At 42.8% G+C, this 23126-nt stretch overlaps 1 protein-coding gene across 1 annotated transcript in view; it reads left to right on the top strand.

The window, feature by feature from the left end:
• The window catches only part of LOC140210509 (solute carrier family 12 member 5-like), a 347453-nt gene that overhangs the window by 106455 nt on the left and 217872 nt on the right, over window positions 1-23126 (top strand). Inside the window, exon 4 of the mRNA XM_072279513.1 lies at window positions 10098-10244. Within this exon, the coding sequence (XP_072135614.1) occupies window positions 10098-10244 (147 nt within the window). The remainder of the gene's footprint in view (window positions 1-10097; window positions 10245-23126) is intronic.

Below are 23126 nucleotides of genomic sequence, written 5' to 3'. Positions count from 1 at the left end.
ACAAGCTGTGCAATCCTGGAATCATTTTTGTGAACCTCCTTTGAACCCTCTCCAGACTCAGCTCATCATTTCTGAGATAAGGGGTCCAAAACTGCTCACAATACTCCAAGTGAGGCCTCACCAGTGCTTTATAAAGTCTCAGCATTACATCCTTGCTTTTATATTCTAGTCTTCTTGAAATGAATTCTAACATTGCATTTGGATTCTTCACCACAGAATCAACCTGCAAAATTACCTTTAAGGAATCCGCACAAGCACTCCAAAGTTCCTTTGTGCCTCAGATTTTTGAATTTTCTCTCCATTTAGAAAATAGTCTACCCTTTCATTTCTTCTACCAAAGTGCATGACCATATACTTCCCAACACTATATTCCATCTGCCATTTCTTTGCACATTCTCTGAATCTGTCTGAGTCCTTCTGTAGCCTCTCTAATTCCTCAAAACTACTTGCCCTTCCACCTATCTTCACATCTTCTGCAAACTTTGCTACAAAGCCACCTATTCCATCATCCAAGTCATTGACATATAAAGTAAGAAGCGGTCTCTACACATACCCCTGTGAAACGCCACTTGTCACTGGCAACCAACCAGAAAAGGTTCACTTTATTTTAACTCCTTGCCTTCCGCAATCAGCCACTGCTTTATCCATGCTAGTATCTTTCCTGTAATACATGGGTTCTTAACTTGCTAAGCAGCCTCATGTGTGGCACCTTGTCAAAGGCCTTCTGAAAATCCAAGTACACAACATCAACTGATCCTCCTCTGTCTATACCACTTGTTATTTCTTAAAAGCATTCTAACAGATACGTCAGGAAATATTTTCTCTTGAGGAATCTATGCTGACTGCAGCCAATTTTATCATGTATTTCCAAGTACCCCTAAACCACATCCTTAACAATCGACTTTAACATCTTCCCAACCACAGAGGTCAGACTAACTGGATAATAATTTCCTTTCTTCTGCCTCTCTCCCTTCTTGAAGAGTGGAGTGACATTTGCAATTTTCCAGTCTTCTGGACCCATTCCAGAATCTAGTGTTTCTTGAAAGACGATTGCAAATGCTTCCTCAATCTCCTCAGCCACCTATTTCAGAACCCTGGGGTGTACACCATCAGGTCCAGGTGACTTATCTACCTTCAGACCTTTCAGTTTCCCAAGAACATTCTCACTAGTAATGACAACTTCACACACTTCGCAACCCCTGACACTCTGCAACTTCTACCACACTGCTAATGTCTTCCACAGTGAAGACTAATGCAAGCTTCTTATTCAGTTCATCCACAATAACCTATTTTTGGAAGCCAAACTGCCTGTGTATTTCCATTGCTTGCAAAAGCAGAAGACTAATTGGATTTGCAGAGACTACTTAAAATCAGAATCAGTTTTAATATCATTGTCATATGTCGTAAAATGTGTTGTTTTAGAACATAGAATAGTCCAGCACGATACAGGCCCTTCGGCCCACAATGTTGTGCCGACCCTTAAACCCTGCCTCCCATGTAACCCCCACCTTAAAATCCTCCACATATCTGTCTAGTAGTGTCTTAAATTTCACTAGTGTATCTGCCTCCACCACTGACTCAGGCAGGGTATTCCACGCACCAACTACTCTCTGAGTAAAAAAACCTTCCTCTAATATCCCCCTTGAACTTCCCATCCCTTACCTTAAAGCCATGTCCTCTTGTATTGAGCAGTGGTGCCCTGGGGAAGAGGCGCTGGCTATCCACTCGATCTGTACCTCTTAATATCTTGTATACCTCTATCATATCTCCTCCCATCCTCCTTCTCTCCAAAGAGTAAAGCCCTAGCTCCCTTAATCTCTGATCATAATGCATACTCTCTAAACCAGGCAGCATCCTGGTAAATCTCCTCTGTACTCTTTCCAATGCTTCCATATCCTTCCTATAGTAAGGCGACCAGAACTGGACACAGTACTCCAAGTGTGGCCTAACCAGAGTTTTATAGAGCTGCAACATTACATCGCGGCTCTTAAACTCTATCCCTCGACTTATGAAAGCTAACACCCCATAAGCTTTTTTAACTACCCTATCTACCTGTGAGGCAACTTTCAGGGATCTGTGGACATGGACCCCCAAATTCCTCTGCTCCTCCACACTACCAAGTATCCTGCCATTTACTTCGTACTTCGCCTTGGAGTTTGTCCTTCCAAAGTGTACCACCTCATACTTCTCCGGGTTGAACTCCATCTGCCACTTCTCAGCCCACTTCTGCACCCTATCAATGTCTCTCTGCAATCTTTGACAATCCTCTACACTATCCACAACACCACCAACCTTTGTGTCGTCTGCAAACTTGCCAACCCACCCTTCTACCCCCACATCCAGGTCATTAATAAAAATCACGAAAAGTAGAGGTCCCAGAACCGATCCTTGTGGGACACCACTAGTCACAACCCTCCAATCCAAATGTACTCCCTCCACCATGATCCTCTGCTTTCTGCAGGCAAGCCAATTCTGAATCCACCTGGCCAAACTTCCCTGGATCCCATGCCTTCTGACTTTCTGAATAAGCCTACCGTGTGGAACCTTGTCAAATGCCTTACTAAAATCCATGTAGATCACATCCACTGCACTACCCTCATCTATATGCCTGGTTACCTCCTCAAAGAACTCTATCAGGTTTGTTAGACATGGTCTGCCCTTCACAAAGCCATGCTGACTGTCCCTGATCAGATCATGATTCTCTAAATGCCCATAGATCCTATCTCTAAGAATCTTTTCCAATAGCTTTCCCACCACAGACGTAAGGCTCACTGGTCTATCATTACACGGACTATCCCTACTACCTTTTTTGAACAAGGGGACAACATTCGCCTCCCTCTAATCCTCCGGTACCATTCCCATGGACAACGAGGACATAAAGATCCTAGCTAGAGACTCAGCAATCTCTTCACTCGCCTCATGGAGCAGCCTGGGGAATATTCTGTCAGGCCCCGGGTACTTATCCATCCAAATGTATTTTAACAACTCCAACGCCTCCTCTCCCATAATATCAACATGCTCCAGAACATTAACCTCACTCATATTGTCCTCACCATCATCAAGTTCCCTCTCATTGGTGAATACCGAAGAGAAGTATTCATTAAGGACTTCGCTCACTTCCATAGCCTCCAAGCACATCTTCCCACTTTTATCTCTAATCAGTCCTACCTTCACTCCTGTCATCCTTTTGTTCTTCACATAATTGAAGAATGCCTTGAGGTTTTCCTTTACCCTATTCTCCAAGGCCTTCTCATGCCCTCTTCTTGCTCTCCTCAGCCCCTTCTTAAGCTCCTTTCTCGCTTCCCTATATTCCTCAATAGACCCATCTGATCCTTGCTTCCTAAACCTCATGTATGCTGCCTTCTTCCACCTGACTAGATTTTCCACCTCACTTGTCACCCATGGTTCCTTCACCATACCATTCTTTATTTTCCTCACCTGGACAAATTTATCTCTAACATCCTGCAAGAGATCCCTAAACATCAACCACATGTCCATAGTATATCTCCCTGCAAAAACATCATCCCAATTCACACCCGCAAGTTCTAGCCTTATAGCCTCATAATTTGCCCTTCCCCAATTAAAAATTCTCCTGTCCTCTCTGATTCTATCCGTTTCCATGAAAATGCTAAAGGCCAGGGAGCGGTGTTCACTGTCCTCCAGATGCTCACCCACTGAGAGATCTGTGACCTGACCCGGTTCGTTACCTAGTAATAGATCTAGTATGGCATTCCCCCGGTCGGCCTGTCAATATACTGTGACAGGAATCCTGGACACACTTAACAAACTCTGCCCCCTCTGAACCATTGGAACTAATCAGGTGCCAATCAATATTAGGGAGTTAAAGTCACCCATGACACCAACCCTGTTATTTTTGCACCTTTCCAAAATCTGCCTCCCAATCTGCTCCTTGGTATCTCTGCTGCTACAAGGGGGCCTATTGCAGTGGTCCCCAACCACCGGGCAGCAAAGCATGTGCTACTGGGCCGCGAGGAAACGATATGATTTGGCGATATGAGTCAGATGCACCTTTCCTCATTCCCTGTCACGCACGTGAGGTCATTACCCGCACATCATCCATGTCAGCGCAGGAAGGAGATCAACTCCTTGAGCTTGCAAATGACAGCCGGCTGAAAAGTATGTTTGACATAACATCTCTGCCAGCGTTCTGGATCAAAGTCAAGGCTGAATATCCTGAGATAGCCACGAAAGCACTGAAAACATTGCTTCCATTTTCAACATATCCCTGCAATGAATGCAACGAAAACTAAATTGCGGAATAGACTGGACATAAGGAACCCCCTTCGAGTATCGCTGTCTCCCATCACCCCTCGATGGCACCGCCTTGTTGCAGGGAACAAGTATTCAGCCCAGGGCTCCCACTGATTCAGCGATATTGGTGTGTTGCAATGATTTTATATGTTCATAAAGGGAAAATATGTGCTGTGTGTTTAATATCCAAACACCACTTAAAATGTTATGATGCTATTGATTTATAAGTGACTTATATAACCATATAACAATTACAGCACGGAAACAGGCCATCCCTGCCCTTCTAGTCCGTGCCGAACGCTACTCTCACCTAGTCCCACCCACCTGCACTCAGCCCATAATTCTCCATTCCTTTCCTGTCCATATACCTATCCAATTTTTCGTTAAATGATAATATCGAACCTGCCTCTACCACTTCTACTGGAAACTCATTCAACACTTACTTCAAGCTCCCCTGTCCTCCCCTGATAATTGACTTATTGCTATATTCATGCAAGGAAAATATGTGCTGTGTGTTTAATATTAAATTCGTTAGATAAACCCTTTTAGAAACGAAATTGAGTGCATTAGCCACTTATCACCTATATTTCGGTCATGACTAACACCCCCCGCCCCGAACAGAATCGCCAAGAATGATTTGTAGAAAAAAACCGGCACGTACACGCATGCACACTAGAGCCCACGCAAGGCTTCATGGTCATTGTAGTCTTTCTCGGGGTAAACACAATGTATTTGACTGCTACTCTTGTCTGTTGGCAACCCTACCCCACCCCCCGCCGGGTCGGCCGGTCCGCAAGAATATTGTCAATAATAAACCGGTCCGCGTTGCAAAAAAGGTTGGGGACTCCTGGCCTATAGAATATTCCCAATAGAGTAACTGCTCCCTTCCTGTACCTGACTTCCACCCATACTGACTCAAAAGAGGATCCTGCTACATTACCTACCCTTTTTGTAGCTGTAATAGTATCCCTGACCAGTAATGCCACCCCTCCTCCCCTTCCCCCCTCCATCCCTTTTAAAGCACTGAAATCCAGGAATACTGAGAATCCATTCCTGCCCTGGTGCCAGCCAAGTCTCTGTAATGGCCACTATATCATAATTCCGTGTATGTATCCAAGCTCTCAGTTCATCACTTTTGTTCCTGATGCTTCTTGCATTGCAGTACACACACTTTAGCCCTTCTACCTTACTACCTTTACACCCTTTATTCTGCTTCTCTTTCCTCAAAGCCTCTTTATATGTTAGATCTGGCTTTACTACATGCATTTCTTCCACTGCTCTATCGCTCCGGGTCCCATCCCCCTTGCAAATTAGTTTAAACCCTCCCGAACCATGCTAGCAAACCTACTTGCAAGGATATTGCTCCCCCTCGAGTTCAGGTGCAACCCATCCAATCCGTACAGGTCCCACCCTTCCCAGAAGAGATCCCAATGATCCAAAAATCTTAAACCCTGCCCCCTGCACCAACTCCTCAGCCACGCATTCAACTGCCATCTCCTCCAATTCTTACAATCACTATCACATAGCACTGGCAGCAATCCTGAGAACGCCACCCCTGAGGTCCTGTTCTTCAGCCTTCTGCCTAGTTCCCGAAACTCACACTTCAGAACCTCATCCCTCTTCCTGCCTATGTCGTTGGTACCAACATGTATCACGACTTCTGGTTGCTTTCCCTCTCGTACCAGGATGTCGTGCACCCGGTCAGAGATCAATATTGGTCAATACTGTTTTGTGGCAACAGTACTGAGTAATACATTAAAAAAACTGTAAATTACAATAAGAAATATAGAGCTAGCTAGATAGATAGATACTGCATATATACTTAAATTAAATAAGTATTGTAAAAAGAGAGCAAAGATAGTGAGGTAGTGTTCATGGGTTGGTTCATTGTCCGTTCATAGAGGAAGAAACTGTTTCTGAAAAAGTTGAGTGTGTGTCTTCAGGCTCCTCTACATCTCCCACCCCACCCCTGATGGTAGCAATGAGAAGAGGGCGTGTTCACCAGTTTACATTTTTCCCTGCTTTTGGTGGTAAGTTTAATAAGCTCATCATAGTTGCTCAAGATTGCTCTGACGATCTGCACCAGTCATTGACTAACCTGCTACAGATCTAGAAAACTCATCACATTTTGCACAGTGCTTACCCTGCTCTGAAGGAAGTACCTGTATAGATTGAAATGAGCTACAGGACCCTCTGTCCTATTCAAACTCAGGAGTGCAGCCAGTTCAAGCAGCCACCATAATCTTCATGCTATCTCGAATATCCTCACTGAGTGAGGGGTGTCAACATCACAAAAAAAGGCACATCAGTAGCTATACTTCATTAGGAGTTTGAGGAGATATGATAAGTCTTGAAAACTTCCACAGGTGTGTGTGGAGAGCATTTTGACTAGTTGCATCACTACCTGATATGAAAGCTCCGATGCACAAGATTGTAAGAGGTTGTAGAATCAGTCATTTCCGTCTTGGGCACAACCCTCTCTGCCATCGAGGACACCCTTGGGAAGCAGTGCCTCGTGAAGGCTGCATCCACCACTAAGGACACTCACCATCTGGCACATGCCATTTCTCCCTTCTAACTTCAGGGAGAAGACAGTTGAGCCTGAAGACCCATACTCAATGTTTTAAGAAGAGCTTCTTCCCTTGCACCTTCAGATTCCTGAATGGTTCTTGAAAACTATATCATAATATTGTCTTTTGCAGTATTTATATATATTACATAACATCTCCACCTCACTGACAATCAACACTGGTTCACTGCAGGGATGTGTGCTTAGCCCACTGCTCCACTCTCTCTCTATACCCATGACCATGTGGCTAGGCATAGCTCAAATGCCATCTATAAGTTTGCTGATGACACAACTATTGTTGGCAGAATTCCAGATGGTGATGAGAGGGTGTACAGGAGCAAGATACATCAGCTAGTTGAGTGGTGTTGCTGCAATAACCTTGCACTCAATGTCAGTACGACCCAAAGAACTGATTGTGGACTTCAGAAAGGGTAAGACAAGGGAACACAAACCAGTCCACAAAGAGGGATCAGAAGTGGAGAGAGTGAGCAATTTCAAGTTCCTGGATGTCAATATCTCTGAGGATCTAACCTGGACCCAACATATTGATGCAGCTACTAAGAAGACACAACATTAGCTATATTTTATTCAGAATTTGAGGAGATATTTGTTTTGTCACCAAACACAGTTGCAAATTTCTACAGATATACCACGTAGAGCATTCTAACTAGCTGCATCACCATCTGGTATGGGGGAGCTGGTGCACAAGATTGAAATAAGCTGCAGAGAGTTGTAAACTTAGTCAGCTCCATTATGGGCACCAGCCTCCGTAGTATCAAGGGCATCTTCAAGGAGCGATGCCTCAAAAGGCGACATCCATCATTAAGGATACCATTCACCCAGGACAGGACTTGTTCTCATCGCTACCATCTCCTAGAAGGTACAGAAGCCTGAAGGGACCCACTCAATGATTCAGAAACAGCTTCTTCCCCTCTGCCATTAGATTTCTGAGTGGACATTGAACCCATAAACACTAGCTCACTGCTTTTTTATTTCTATTTTTGCACTATGTATTTAATTTAGATATTTTATATATATATATATATACAGTGGTATGCAAAAGTTTGGGCACCCCTGGTCAAAATTTCTGTTGTGAATAGTTAAGTGAGTAGAAGATGAACTGATCTCCAAAAGTCATGAAGTTAAAGATGAAATATTCTTTTTAACATTTTAAGCAAGATTAGTGTATTATTTTTGTTTTAGAGTGAAAAGAGGAAAGGAGCACCATGCAAAAGTTTGGTCAATCCAAGAGATTTGAGCTCTCAGATAACTTTTACCAAGGTCTCAGACCTTAATTAGCTTGTTAGGGCTATGGCTTGTTCACAGTCATCGTTAGGAAAGGCCAGGTGATGTAAATTTCAAAGCTTTATAAATACCCTGACTCCTCAAACCTTGTCCCAACAATCAGCAGCCATGGGCTCTTCTAAGCAGCTGCTTAGCACTCTGAAAATTAAAATAAATGATGTCCACAAAGCAGAAGAAGGCTATAAGAAGATAGCAAAGTGTTTTCAGGTAACCGTTTCCTCAGTTCATAATGTAATTAAGAAATGGCAGTTTACAGGAACGGTGGAGGTCAAACTGAGGTCTGGAAGACCAAGAAAACTTCCCGAGAGAACTGCTCGTAGGATTGCTAGAACGGCAAATCAAAACCCCTGTTTGACTGTAAAAGACCTTCAGGAAGATTTAGCAAACTCTAGAGTGGTGGTGCACTGTTCTACTGTGCAGTGACACCTACACAAATATGACCTTCATGGAAGAGTCATGAGAAGAAAACCTTTCCTGCGTCCTCACCACAAAATTCAGCATCAGAAGTTTGCAAAGAAACAGCTAAACAAGCCTGACGCATTTTGGAAACAAGTCCTGTGGACTGATGAAGTTAAAATAGAACTTTTTGGCTGCAATGAGCAAAGGTATGTTTGGAGAAAAAAGGGTGCAGAATTTCATGAAAAGAACACCTCTCCAACTGTTAAGCATCGGGGTGGATCGATCATGCTTCGGGCTTGTGCTGCAGCCAGTGGCACGGGGAACATTTACTGGTAGAGGGAAGAATGAATTCAATTAAATACCAGCAAATCCTGGAAGCAAACATCACACCATCTGTAAAAAAGCCGAAGAGAATGGCTTCTACAACAGGATAGCGATCCTAAACACACCTCAAAATCCACAATGGACTACCTCAAGAGGCGCAAGCTGAAGGTTTTGCCATGGCCCTCGCAGTCCCCTGACTTAAACATCATCGAGAATCTGTGGATAGACCTCAAAAGAGCAGTGCATGCAAGATAGCCCAAGAATCTCATAGAACAAGAAGTTTTTTGCAAGGAAGAATAACTGAAAATCCCCCAAACAAGAATTGAAAGACTCTTAGCTGGCACAAAAAGCATTTACAAGCTGTGATACTTGTCAAAGGGGGTGTTACTAAGTACTGACCATGCAGGGTGCCCAAACTTTTGCTTCAGGCCCTTTTCCTTTTTTGTTATTTTGAAACTGTGAAAGATGGAAATAAAAGAAGTAGACTTGCTTAAAATATTAAATAAATGTGTCATCTTTAACTTTATGCTTTTTGGCAATCAGGTCATCTTTTACTCGCTTAGCTATTCACAGTAACAGAAATTTTGACTCTGTATGTGTATATATATTTACTGTAATTCATCTTTTCCCTATTATGTATTGCATTGTACTGCTGCCACAAAGACAACGAATTTCATGACATATGCCAATGATATTAAACCTGATTCTGATATTTTTGTAACTTGGTGTAATTTTTTATGTCCATTCTGGAGGAACTGCCACAAAACAGCATACAGTACTGTGCAAAGTTCTTTTCCACCCTAGCGATATAGATAAACAGCATATGCCTAAGGCTGTTGCATTGTACTGTATTTCACAAAATATATCAGTGATAATAAACCTGATTTTTGACTCTGATATCCATTCAAGCTGGACACATTTTGCTGTAATGCCTGTAGTACAATCAGTGCAATGGGTTTCAGATCTTAACTAAAAGTTTGACCTACCAAAGCGTCCCAATAGAACACATTTATAAAGAGTAGATGTTTGCAGCTGAGCCACAGATAGTGGGAGCAAGCTGAGGTGAATGAGCATGGGCAGGAAATTATTTAAGTGTAATTACTCTCCTGGGAAACAATCTAGTAATTAAGCTGGGCATTAATTGCAGGCTTTTTTTTTGCAAATTAGGATATTTGTAGGTCTGAGACAGCTTGAATTTTGTTTAACCTCTGTCTTTTCTCTCCTTCAGGCTACTCGAATGGGTACAATCATGGGAGTCTACTTTCCCTGTCTGCAGAATATTTTCGGAGTGATATTGTTCTTGCGTCTCACATGGGTCGTAGGTGTTGGAGGAATCATGGAGACTTTCTTCATTGTAATCTTGTGCTGCTCCTGTGTAAGTAACAATTCTTTTTCTACTCGCTCAGCTGCATATTCTGTTTAACATATTATGAGACTGCACAAAGAAATAGCATTTTAGTTGTTTTCTTCAGAATGAAATGCTAACTTTAAGCTATTCTCCCACACGTTGAGAAAAGCAAAACAGAGAAGCGAAAGAAGGCTTTAAGGTCTTTGTGACTTTGATACAATATAGTAAACCTATCATGGTGAAGTGTGGCCAATTATTCAAAACATATGTAATCCAACTGCTTTATTCAGCCAACAGGCAACTGGCACTCCATGTATGGGAAAACTTTATAAGGAGATAAAGGTTAAAGATTGGCTTTATTTGTCGAAATGTGTTGTTTGTGTCAACACCATGCTTCCAGTGCCAACATATGCTTACAAATCACTAACCCTAAGCGAGCAACACACACAAGATGCTGAAGGAACTCAGCGGGCTATGGAAGAGTAAACAGTCGATGTTTCAGGCCAAGACTCTTCATCAGGACCCTTGTTTACTCTTTTACATTGATACTGTCTGGCCTGCTGAGTTCCTCCAGCATTTCGTGTGTGTGGCTTGGATTTCCAGCATCTGCAGATTTTCTCTTGTTTGTGACTAACCCTAACCAAATGTTTTTGGAATGTGGGAGGAAACCAGACCACCCAGAGGAAACCCACACAGTCATGAGGAGAACGTTCAACATCCTTATTGACCGCAGAGGGAATCGAACCTTGATCTTACAATAGTGTTCACTAACCGCTGTGCCACCACACGATATAATTCAGCAGCAGTCAGTGCATGAAAACTGAAGATCCCAGGTTTGGCATGCGGTCAGTGCAGTCACAACCCTTCCAAAATTTAAACACTCTGCCAATAGTTATGGCTTAAGTCAAAATCAAAAACGTTAAAGTAAATTTATTTTCAAAATACACATATAGTATGCCCTGGCGATACATTTTCTTGCAAGCATTCACAATAGAATTTATGAAAAGCAATAATAAACTAAGACTGACACCCAATGTGTAAAATAAGACAAATCATGCAAATAATAAAATAGTAAATAAATAATATTGCAAACGTCAGTTGTAGAGTCCTTGAAAATAGGTCTGTAGGTGGTGGAGTCAATTCAGCATAGGTGCGTGCAGTTATCGATGCTGGTTCAGGAGCCTGATTGCTGTAGGGAATAACTACTCCTACAGTCGGTGGTGTGGGACGTCAGGCTCATGTACCCCCATCCTGAAGGCAGCAGTGAGAAGAGAGTATGGCCTGGACGATGGAGGTCCTTCCAGATGGATATTGCTTTCATGTGGCAGTTCTCCTTGTGAATGTGCTCAGTGATGGTGAGGACACATGTGAACAATAGAAACGAAAACTATTTGAATACACACACCTAGGTTGATGGCTCGACACTTTGGAGATCAGGAAAATTAGGTTCCAAGGTATGGTAATGGAACACCTTCAATCAAAGGATGGTATAGAAATTGGCATAAAAATATGAACTAGGTCTCTCTTTTATCCTTTTGGCAAGCCGCAGGTGATTTGAATGCATTGGATAGTAATCAGTGAATGCTGTCCCATTTATTCCAATGGCTGCAGCATCATGGAAGAGGTAAAGGTGGGACAGAGGAAGGAAGGGATGGGGAGAAAATAGGGGATGTGGAGTGTGTTAATTGGAATTCCCTTGGGTTTTGCTTATGGGACAGGACTTGCCAAGAGATTGAGAGGCAGTAGGCAGTTAGATATAATTCTGCTGAGTACAACAAATGTTAGGTTGTGCAACACACACACACAAAATGCTGGAGGAACTCGGCATCTATGGAGAGAAATGGACAGTCAACATTCGTTCCTCCAGCATTTTGGATGTGTTGCTCAAGGTTTCCAGGATCTGCAAAATCTCTAATGTGGGGTTTATTCTGTCGAAACAACTCCAATTACAGCACTGTGTTAAGTTTAAATCCCAAAATGTTCGCTTTTTCACTGAGGAGGGAGTTAAAACTCTTTCTGGTGTTTGTGTTTGTGTTCATCCTCTGGTGAGCTGAAGTGATGGGCATCATAGGGGATGAATTTGGTCATCCATTGCACAAAACAAGATTCTGTGTTTGTTGGAGGTCAGGTACCCTCAGCCTAGAACCTCAGATCAACCATGGGTCATACCTGCCCATAAAAAGAAACAGTCCATACCTGAGTCCAGCAAACCCTAGATCTTATTCTGATCTAATGAAGTGACCACTGAGTGTATTTCTGTATGTTTGTGATCTGCAGCTGTAGCCCATTCACTTAAAGATTCGTCATGTTGTAGATTCAGAGATGCTTTTCTGCATACCCCTGTTGTAACCCATAGTTATTCAAGTTACTGTCGCTTTCCTGTCAACTTGAACTGGTCCAGCCACCCTCTTCTGCCCCCTCTCATTAACAAGATGTTTTAGCCCATAAAACTGCCGCTCACTGGATGTTTTGATTCTTGCACCATTTTCTGTAACTCTAGAGACTGCTATGCATGTATATCCCAGGCGATCAGCAGTTTCTGAGATATTCAAACCATCCAGTTGGCACCAACAATCATTCAACGATCAAAGTAATTTAGAACACATTTTCTCCCATTCTGATGTTTGATCTGAACAACAACTGAACCTCTTGACCATGTCTGCATACTTTTATGCATTGAGTTGCTGCCACATGATTGGCTGATTAGATATTTGCATTAACAAACAGATGTAAAGGTGTATCAAATGGAGTGGCCACTAAATGTATATTGCTGCTTCTTTATAATTATTGATCTACTTCCTCATATTCAGTTCTAGTATTCCTCACCAAACACCACTGTAGAAGAATCTTCACCTCCACATTCAGGATGACTGTAGCATTTCAAGGTCAATTACAGATGGCCAATAAATGTTAACGCTGTCACTGACATCTTCTCGTATATGATGAAGATGCTATGCAAAGATTGCCTATTACGTTTCCCATATCAGTTGATAGTTATAAAGGGTCTTGGTACATCATAAACTTACGTGAGTGCTTTATAAATAGAAGGATATTTTAATTTTGAGGATATTATCTATTTTTGAATAATATCTTGACAGTTTAAAAGGAGATTGAGATCACCCTGCATTGTATATAAATCCCTAATATCTCCTAAAGACCAAGTACTGTATTTGTTACCAGGTTATCTGTTCTATCAAACTAGTTTAACATTCTGATTTAAAATAAAAACAAAGCAGTTTAAGAGATTGCAACAGCACAAAAGGCTGGCGGAACTCAGCAGGTCAGGCAGCATCTATGGAGAGTAAACAGCTGATGTTTTGCTGAATAAACCTCAGCTATTTCTTCCTCTCCTTTGATGCTGCCTGACTTGCTGAGTTCTTCCAGCATTTTGTGTGTGTTGTTCTGGTTTTCCAGTATCTGCAGAATCTCTTAAGTTTAAGGGGTTGTGCAAAATGAGCGTGCATTTATCTGCCAAGCCAAATTGTTTCACTGAGATTATATTCAAATTCTAACTCTACTGTCTATGCATAGGAAAGTTTTACCACCTTGTGTTGGTCAAGGTCACCAGGGAAACTGAAAGACTCTTCGTTTTCACTTTCTCCGGCTGAGTTTGTTGCACTCTCCTGTGTTTGGGCAGACGGGGCTCGTCAGCCACAGTTGGCAGCTCACCTAGGAGAAGGAGAGTTGATCTCAAACCTCCACTGCCTTGTGCTACACTCATTCATGGGAAAGCCTTCAGGAGTAAACCCTGAGAGAAAAACCCCCGAGCTAGAGTTCCTGAGGCAGTCCTACTTTGAATTAAGCTGCATTTTGCTAGATGGTAAAAGATAATAAGGCTAGCCACACTAATATCGGAGATTAGTAGAATTTCTGTTTCTGGGCTTATCAAGAGTCATCAGTAATTGATCATTAAACTGATGCCAGCCAGTTGGGTGAATCTGGCAAATTTCTGTGGGTTTACTGGGGAGAGCACTCTGACTGGCTGCATCCATTTGGTACGGAGGCTCCAATGCACAGGATCGAAAGAGGCTGCAGAGGGCTGGAGACTCAGCCACCTCCATCACAGGCACGACTGTTCCCCCCCCCGCCCCCCCCCCCCCCATTGAGGGCATCTCCAAGAGGCACTGTCTCAAGAAGGCAACATCCATCATTAAGGACCACGGCCAACTTGAAATGCAGAATAGTCCCTTCTAGCCCAATGAGCTGCACCACTCTGCAACCCTATTTAACCCTAGCCTAGTCACAGAGCAATGACCAATTAAACCTCTATTTAGCACATCCTTGGACTGAGAGGAAACACCCAGAGGAAGGTCACGTGCTTACAGGAAGAACAAACTTTCCTACAAAGAATGCCGGAATTGAACTTTGAACTCCAGTGCCCTGCCCCGAGCTGTAATAACATTGCGCTAACCTCTACGCTACTGTGGCGCCCATCATTGGGAGATCAGTATCAGTGCAGGTTGCTGATAACCTCTCCTCCTCATCAACAATCAACACAGGCATATGTGCTTAGCCCACTGCTCGATTCTCCCTACACTTACAACTGTGTGGCTAGGCATAGCTCAATCACCACTCATAAATTCACCAGCAACACCACCGCTGTCGGCAAAATCTCTGAAGGTGACGAGGAGGCATATGCAATTAAGATGGATCAGTTGGTTGAGTGGTGTCACAAAATCGACCTAAATCAGCCTTGTACTTAATGTCAGCAAGACCAAGGAACTGACTGTGGATTGTGCATGCATGAGTCCTCATTGAGGGGACAGCAGTGGAAAGGGTGAGCAGCTTTAAGTTTCTGGGTGTCAACATCTCCAAGGACCTGTCCCGGGCCCAATATATTAATGTAATCACAAAGAAAGCATGCCAGCTGCTGTACTTCATTAGAAGATTAAGCAGGTTTAGAAAGCCACCCAAGACTTGCAGTCTTCTATAGAGGTACAGTGGAGAGCATCCTGAGTGGTCGCATCGCAGGCTGGCATAAAGGCTCCAACACACAGAATCTCAAGAGCTGCAGAAGGTTGTAGACTCTACCAGCTCCATCGTGGGCACATTGCCCTCCACCATCAAGGACATCTTCAAGAGGTAGTGTCTCAAAAAGGCAGCATCCTTTAGGGGTCCGCACCATCCACCATATATCCTCTTCTACTTATTCCCATCAGAAAGGAGGTATAGGAGCCTGAAGACCCACGCTCAATGTCATCAGATTTCCAAATCATTCATGAACCCATGAACACTACCTCACTATTCCTTTATTCTGCGCTATTTATTTATTTTGGAATCTGTAGTGATTTTATTTCTTTTCACTGTTCTGCTGCCACAAAACAACAAACTTCACATTACACAAGACAGTGATAATAAAGCTGATTCTGATTCCTTGGTCATGTTTGGTATGAAGAAATGTATTTGCTGATGTGCAATTCAGAAGACACATCAAAATCCTTTGGCAGCCAGCCAAACATCCCTGTGTTCTTCTTAATAATAGACATTGGGGACCAAAGTGATTTTCAATTAAGTGTTGTCTTCACTTATAATTGTTTATCACTCTTATGTTAATCTAATTAAAGGGTCCTAATTATTATTCCATTCCACAGATTCAGAAACAGTTTCTTCCCCTACACCATCAGATGACTGAACGATTCATGAATTCATGAACACCACTTGTCTATTTTTTTTTTGCAGTATTTATTTCTTTTATAATGTATAATAATTTTAAGTCATTCTACTGTACTACTTTTATGGCATTTCATGTCATAAAAGCTAGTGATAATGAATCTGATTTTGATTCTGTATGGGTTAACAAAAGCTTTTGAAGAGCAGAATTTTCTAGGCCTCATGGAAATCAAAACTTGAATCAATCAATTTTTGATACTAAACCTTCTTTTCTTGCTTAGAATCACAGAGCAACACAGCATGGATGCATGCCCTTTGACACAACCAGTCCATGCCAACCATGGTGCCTAATTTCCTGTGTTCAGCCAACATCGAAGACTCTCCCCTCCAAGTACTTCTTAAATAATACTACCGTACCTGCCTCAACAACTTCCTCTGGCAATTTGTTCCATAATTTCACCATCCTCTACATGAAGAAGCTCTCTTTTGAATTTTTCTCCTACTCTGGATAAAAGGCTGTAACCATCCACCTTGTATGCCTCTCATAATTTGTAACACTGCTGTAATCTGCCCTTCATTCTCCTTTGCTCCAAGGAATAAAGATCTGGCTTGACCAACCTCTTACTGTATAACACAGGCCTTCTAAACCTGACAACATTCTTCTAAATCTTCTCTGCACTTGTTCCTGTTGAACCACGTCCTTTCTATAACTGAGTGACCAAAGGTACATGGGAAATGCCTTTGCCAACAACTAAGGAGCACTTGAACTGGAGATAATTTAATGTGTGTTTAATGCTTCCGTCATCTATTTCATTAGACTTATATCACCAAAAATAGAATCTTACGCATTTTTGCAGGTTCCCCCTCGAAATAAAATTAGCCTGTATCCAGTATTGATCGGTTTTCACGCACAAAAAGCAAATGCAGAATAGGATAAGGTGATACGCTGTAGAATCTCATTCAGTGTCATATCCCTCCAGCAGTTTAATGGTTAACATTCTACTCTTAATGACAACCAATCACGGAAAGCAGACAACTAACAGCTAAAGAAGACCAAGAGACACTCTCTGCTAAAGAAGATGAAGAGACTGAAAGGCAAAGGGAGGATGCTTCCACAATCATATTAAGGGACATCCACGTCTTGGTAAATGAGATACTTGCCTTGAGGAAGTATGCTGAGGAGGAAGGCGAGTCCTCAACTCATCACCTGAAGCGCTTGGCAAGAAATGGTGAGAATCGTCCCCATTGTCAAGCAATTGGAAAAAAGTTCTGTGATCTGACAAGGCACATCCAGGGCACCTGTAGTCCACTGCCACATCAGCTGAGTAGAGGGTATGGAAATATGAGGGGTGATTGATAAGTTTGTGGCCCAAGGTAGAAGGAGTCAATTTTAGAAAACCTAGCACATTTATTTTTCAACATACAGTAGTCCCTCCTCCATTTACACACTTAGTCCAGCGCTCGTTGAGCATACGGATCCCTTCTTTGTAGAAGTCAGTGTCTTGGACCTCCAGAAGGTGGTCCACAGCAGGGGTGATTGATAAGTTTGTGGCCTAAGGTAGAAGGAGATGAGTTATTAACTTCAAACTTCCTGCATAATCACTCAAAGTGCATGTAACAAGAGCTGTATAACTCATCTCCTTCTACCTTAGGCCACAAACTTATCAATCACCCCTGCTTTGGACAACTTGCTGGAGGTCCAAGTCGCCGACTTCTACAAAGAAGGGATCCGTATGTTCCACGACTGCTGGACTAAGTGTGTAAGTGTAGGAAAAATAAATGTGGTAGGTTTTCTAAAGTTGACTCCTTCTACCTCAGGCCACGAGCTTATCAATCACCCCTCATATATGCTGTATATAGTAAAGTAAAGGCTAGAGGTCTTCGCTATGGACAACATCAATAACATGGCAGAAATTCAAGAGGTTTGAGAGGCAGAAGTGAGTGTTGGAGAATGTGGCTGATACAGAATAATAATTCAGCCATGATGAATGGTAGAGCAGACTCGATGGGCTGAATAGCTTAATTCTGCTCCTATGTCTTAGATTCTTATGGTCCTTATCCAAAGCTCCACTTGTCAGGGAAGGCAGAAATGGTGTGGCACGACTTTAAAGTAATTGGAACAGAGATTCATTCATTCATGCTTTATAATCGGAACAGGTGGACCCGCACACCAGAGCGTGAGGGGATTTTCCACATCATTTGAGCTCTCCTTGCTGATTAGACTGTGGTGTGAAGTGGATTACTGGGGGAATTTTATTTAGACCCATTTAACAGAAACCATCATGAAGTAATGTTGCAGGTTTATAACACTCCGGTTAGACCACACTTAGAGTACTGGATTCAGTTCTGGTCACATTATAGGAAAGATATGGAAACTTTAGAGACAGTGTAGAGGAGATTTATCAGGATATTGCCCTGGATTAGAGAGCATGTTTTATGAGGAAAGGGTATGAGAGCTAGGGTGTTTGTCTTTGTAACAATGAAGGGTGAGAAATGACTTGCTAGAGTTGAATGTATAGTATAAGATTATAAGAGTGGACAGCCAGCGCCTTTTTCCAAGAATAGCAATGGCTAATACCAGGGGACATCCATTTAAGGTGAGTGGAGAAAAGTTTAGGGGTAATGTCAGAAAAACCTTTTTACAGAGAGCGATGGCTATCTGGAACACTGCCAGGGTGATGGTAGAGACTGACACAATAGTGTTGTGTATTTAATATTTCAATAATATTCGAGTAATCTTGTATATATTATTCAATTCAGCATTCTTGTCCATTTAAATAATTCATTATGGGTTATATGTTTTTACATTATTTGCATATGTTGTCATGCTACCACAAGGTACATGTGTGCCTGGCTTAAAGTAAGCAGAAAGTATGCACCTATGCTTTTGAACTCATGTGACTTTCTTTGAATTAGTTTAATGTTTTGAAGTTACAAAACATAACAAATAAGAACGTGTAAAAGACTCCTATGCAATTGAAATAACCATGCGTTATAGCAGTGGTGTGCAGAAGAGCATCCCTGAATGTGCAGCATGTCGAACCTTGAAGTGGGTGGGCTACAGCAGCAGAAGATCATGAAGGTACACTCAGTGGCCAATTTATTAGGTACAGTATATAGTAAAGCAGCTACTGAGCGTACAAAGAATATATTGCTTCATTAACTGTGATGCGCTGCATATGATCATAAGACTACAATGGAAAGATGCAGGAATGGGCCATAGAACATTTCAATACCACTCTATTTTTAAATGAGGTTTCAGCTGTCATTGCACTGACCGCTCAGTGATCCCCATTTCCTGCCCAGCAATCCAGCACCATAGTCAGATAAACAACGACCAAATGCAAGATCTTCCAAGGGTGAACAATTGTCTATCTGAACCAATTTCTGCCCTTTTAGTACAAAACAGATTTTTTTGAGGGGATGTGATACAAGATGGAAGCAAATTAATTATAATCTTAAGATCAGGATCAGGTTCAATATCACATGAAATTTGTTGCTTGTGGCAGCATTACAGTGCAATGCATAAAGATACTATAAATGACGATAAGGAAAGTATATATAGTATCTATCATACCATGCGCCTTCTCCGCTACCCGCCATGCAACGACCCGCCCCTCCAAGCTTCAGAGGCCAACACCAGGAAAAAATTCGGGCTCCACGGCGCAGAGGTCCGGGGTTCAGGTCCAGGTAGCGGCAGCCCGGCAGGGGTCTTGAGCTGGACCCCTCACGCTTGCTCTACATCTGCCCACAACATCCTCCAGATGAGAGTAACAAGAACAAAAAGAGTCATGCCAGCTCGGACAGTGCCCAGATTAATGAAGTCTACACCAATGGTTGGGGAGCCGGGACCATCTGGCACGAAATTGCCTACCAGACAAGCCATAAATGGATGAGTCTGGACAACATGGAATTAATGGAATGCTACTTTAATAGCAACCCACATGACAGAGGATACAGCAAGCTCGTGTGGGGACTCATGCACATTCAGAGGAAAAGCAACTGGTTACCCAGCAATCAAACACTGACAACAGAGGATTGCTAACACATCTTGAATTGGAAGACATACAATCATGATGCACCTCAGCAACGTCACCGCAGAACCGAGCCGATCGGGGACTACAAGTTCAAATTCCACCTCCACAACTCACAGATGGCGCAAAAGGTAATAGCATCACCTTGTACACAGGAAATGCAAGTTCAACCTCATCCTGGGACATACCGACACTGACTGCTGCAATCAGAGAGAAGATCATAGCTAAACTGGTGACTGTCAATCAATGAACTAGGCTCCCCAGACTTAGTGTCAAAATTCCATCGGACTGCAAGCTAGAAGCACTACTCACAATTGCAACCTCTATCATATAACTGAGACCAATAACCTGATATATTCATTGGCAGCAGCAGTCCTAGAAATGCTGGACTACAAAATGAAATACAGTGGGGAATACTGTTATATTCCCCCCCCCCCCAGGTGATGAAAGCCAAGATGAAAACCACAAGGTCGGAGGTCAGCAGACTACCTCAGCAACAAAAAGATGGGAAGACCAAAGACTCATCTTGGCTACTAAGGAAGTACAGAGACTATAAGACCTTAAGACATAGGAGCAGAATTAGGCCATTCAGCCCATCGAATCTTCTCCACCATTCCATCATGGATGATCCTGGATCCCACTCAACCCCCATACACCTGCCTTCTTGCCATATCCTTTGATGCCCTGACCGATCAAGAAATATCAATTTCTGCCTTGAATATACGCATGGGCTTGGCCTCCAATGCAGTCTGTGGCAAAGCATTCCACGGATTTACTACTCGCTGGCTAAAAATATTCCTCCTTATCTCTGTTCTAAAGGGTCACCCCTTAATTTTGAGGCTCTGGCCTCTAGTTCTGGATACCCCTACCATAGGAAACATCTTTTCCACATCCACCTTATCTAGTCCTTTCAACATTTGGTAGGTTTCAATGAGGTCCCCCCACATTCTTCTACATTCCAGTGAGTACAGGCCCAAAGCTGCCAAATGCTCCTCAAATGTTAACCCTTTCATTCCTGAAACTATCCTTGTGAACCTTCTCTGGACTGTCTCCCATGACAACACAACCTTTCTGAGATATGGGGCCAAAACTGTTGACAATACTCCAAATGCAGCCTGACTAGTATCTTATAAAGCTTATCTTATCTCCTTGCTTTTATATTCTATTCTCCTTGAAATAAATGCCAACATTGCATTTGGCTTCTTTACCACAGACTCAATAGAACATAGAATAGTACAGCACAGTACAGGCCCTACAGCCCACAATGTTGTACCGACCCTTAAACCCTGCCTCCCATATAACCCCCAACCTTAAATTCCTCCATATACCTCTCTAGTAGTCTCTTATATTTCACTAGTGTATCTGCCTCCACCACTGACTCAGGCAGTGCATTCCACGCTCCAACCACTCTCTGAGTAAAAAACCTTCCTGTAATATTCCCCTTGAAATTCCCACCCCTTACCTTAAAGCCATGTCCTCTTGTATTGAGCAGTGGTGCCCTCGGCAAGATGCAATGGCTGTCCACTCTTAATATCTTGTACACCTCTATCATGTCTCCTCTCATCCTCCTCTCCAAAGAGTAAAGCCCTAGCTCCCTTAATCTCTGACCATAATGCATACTTTCTAACCCAGGCAGCAGCCTGGTAAATCTCCTCTGTACCCTTTCCAATGCTTCCACATCCTTCCTATAGTGCGGTGACCAGAAATGGACACAGTACTCCAAGTGCGGCCTAACCAGAGTTTTATAGAGCTGCATCATTACATCGCGACTCTTAAACTCTATCTCTCAACTTATGAAAGCTAACACCCTATAAACTTTCTTAACTACCCTATCTACCTGTGAGGCAACTTTCAGGGATCTGTGGACATGTACCCCCAGATCCCTCTGCTCCTCCACACTACCAAGTACCCTGCCATTTACTTTGTACTCTGCCTTGGAGTTTGTCCTTCCAAAGTGTACCACCTCACACTTCTCCGGGTTGAACTCCATCTGCCACTTCTCAGCCCACTTCTGCATCCTATCAATCTTTGACAATCCTTTACACTAACCACAACACCACCAACCTTTGTGTCATCTGCAAACTTGCCAACTCACCCTTCTACTCCCACATCCAGGTCGTTAGTAAAAATCATGAAAAGTACAGGTCCCAGAACTGATCCTTGTGGGACGCCACTAGTCACAGCCCTCCAATCCAAATGTACTCCTCTCAACCATAACCCTTTGCTTCCTGCAGGCAAGCCAATTCTGAATCCACCTGGCCAAACATCCTTGGATCCCATGCCTTCTAACTTTCTGAATAAACCTACTGTGTGGAACCTTTAAACCTGTAAATTAACCTTTGGGAGACTTGCATGAGGCCTCCTATGAACCTCTGATGTTTGAACCTTCTCTCCATTTAGATAATAGTCTGCACTTTTGTTCCTTTTACCAAAATGCATTATCGTACATTTCACAACACTGTGTTCTATCTGACACTTTTTTGTCCATTCTTCCAATTTGTTTAAGTCCCGCTGCAATCACATTTCTTCCTCAGCACTACCTACCCCTCCACCTATTTTCATATCATCTGTAAACTTTGCCACAAAGTCATCAATTCCATTATCTAAATCATTGATAAACAATGTGAAAAGTAGCGGTCCCAATACTGACCCCTGAGGAATACCACTTGTTACTGGCAGCCAACCAGAAAAAGCCCGTTTTATTCCTACTCGCAGCCTCCTGTCTGTCAGCCATTCCGCTATCCATGCCAGTATCTTTCCTGTAAAGGTACATCCACAGCTGAAGCCCTGGAAACTGCCAAGCAACAGTTAACAGCTCTGGCTACCAGAGTATAGAGGTACATTAAGGACGCAAAAGCCAAGTGAAAAAAATGCCCTCTTCTCCAAAGAACCAGGAAAAGTATTCGCACAGTTCCAAAGCAACAACATGCCAGTGCCCGAACCAACTAAAACAGTAAAGGAGGAGTACTGGAAGAGTTTACGAGAGAAAGAAGCATCACATAAAAGCAGTGCCCAATGGCTGAAAGACCTGCAAGCAAGCCCCTGCGATCTCCAGTGGAAGAACCAGTCACCATCACAACAGTAGATGTCCAGCAACGGGTAGCAAGTATGAAGAACTGGACATCACCAGGGCCTGATATGATCCATGGATACTGGCTGAAGAAACCAACAGCATTACATCCACGACTGGCAGCTCAAATGAACCAGCTGCTGAAGCAGTCTCCCACCCTGACTGGATAACTCAAGGAAGGACAGTGCTCATAAT

The sequence above is a fragment of the Mobula birostris genome, chromosome 2, assembly GCF_030028105.1.
Source record: "Mobula birostris isolate sMobBir1 chromosome 2, sMobBir1.hap1, whole genome shotgun sequence".
NCBI classification, from domain to species: domain Eukaryota; kingdom Metazoa; phylum Chordata; class Chondrichthyes; order Myliobatiformes; family Myliobatidae; genus Mobula; species Mobula birostris.
This window is presented reverse-complemented; position numbering and strand designations above follow the sequence as displayed.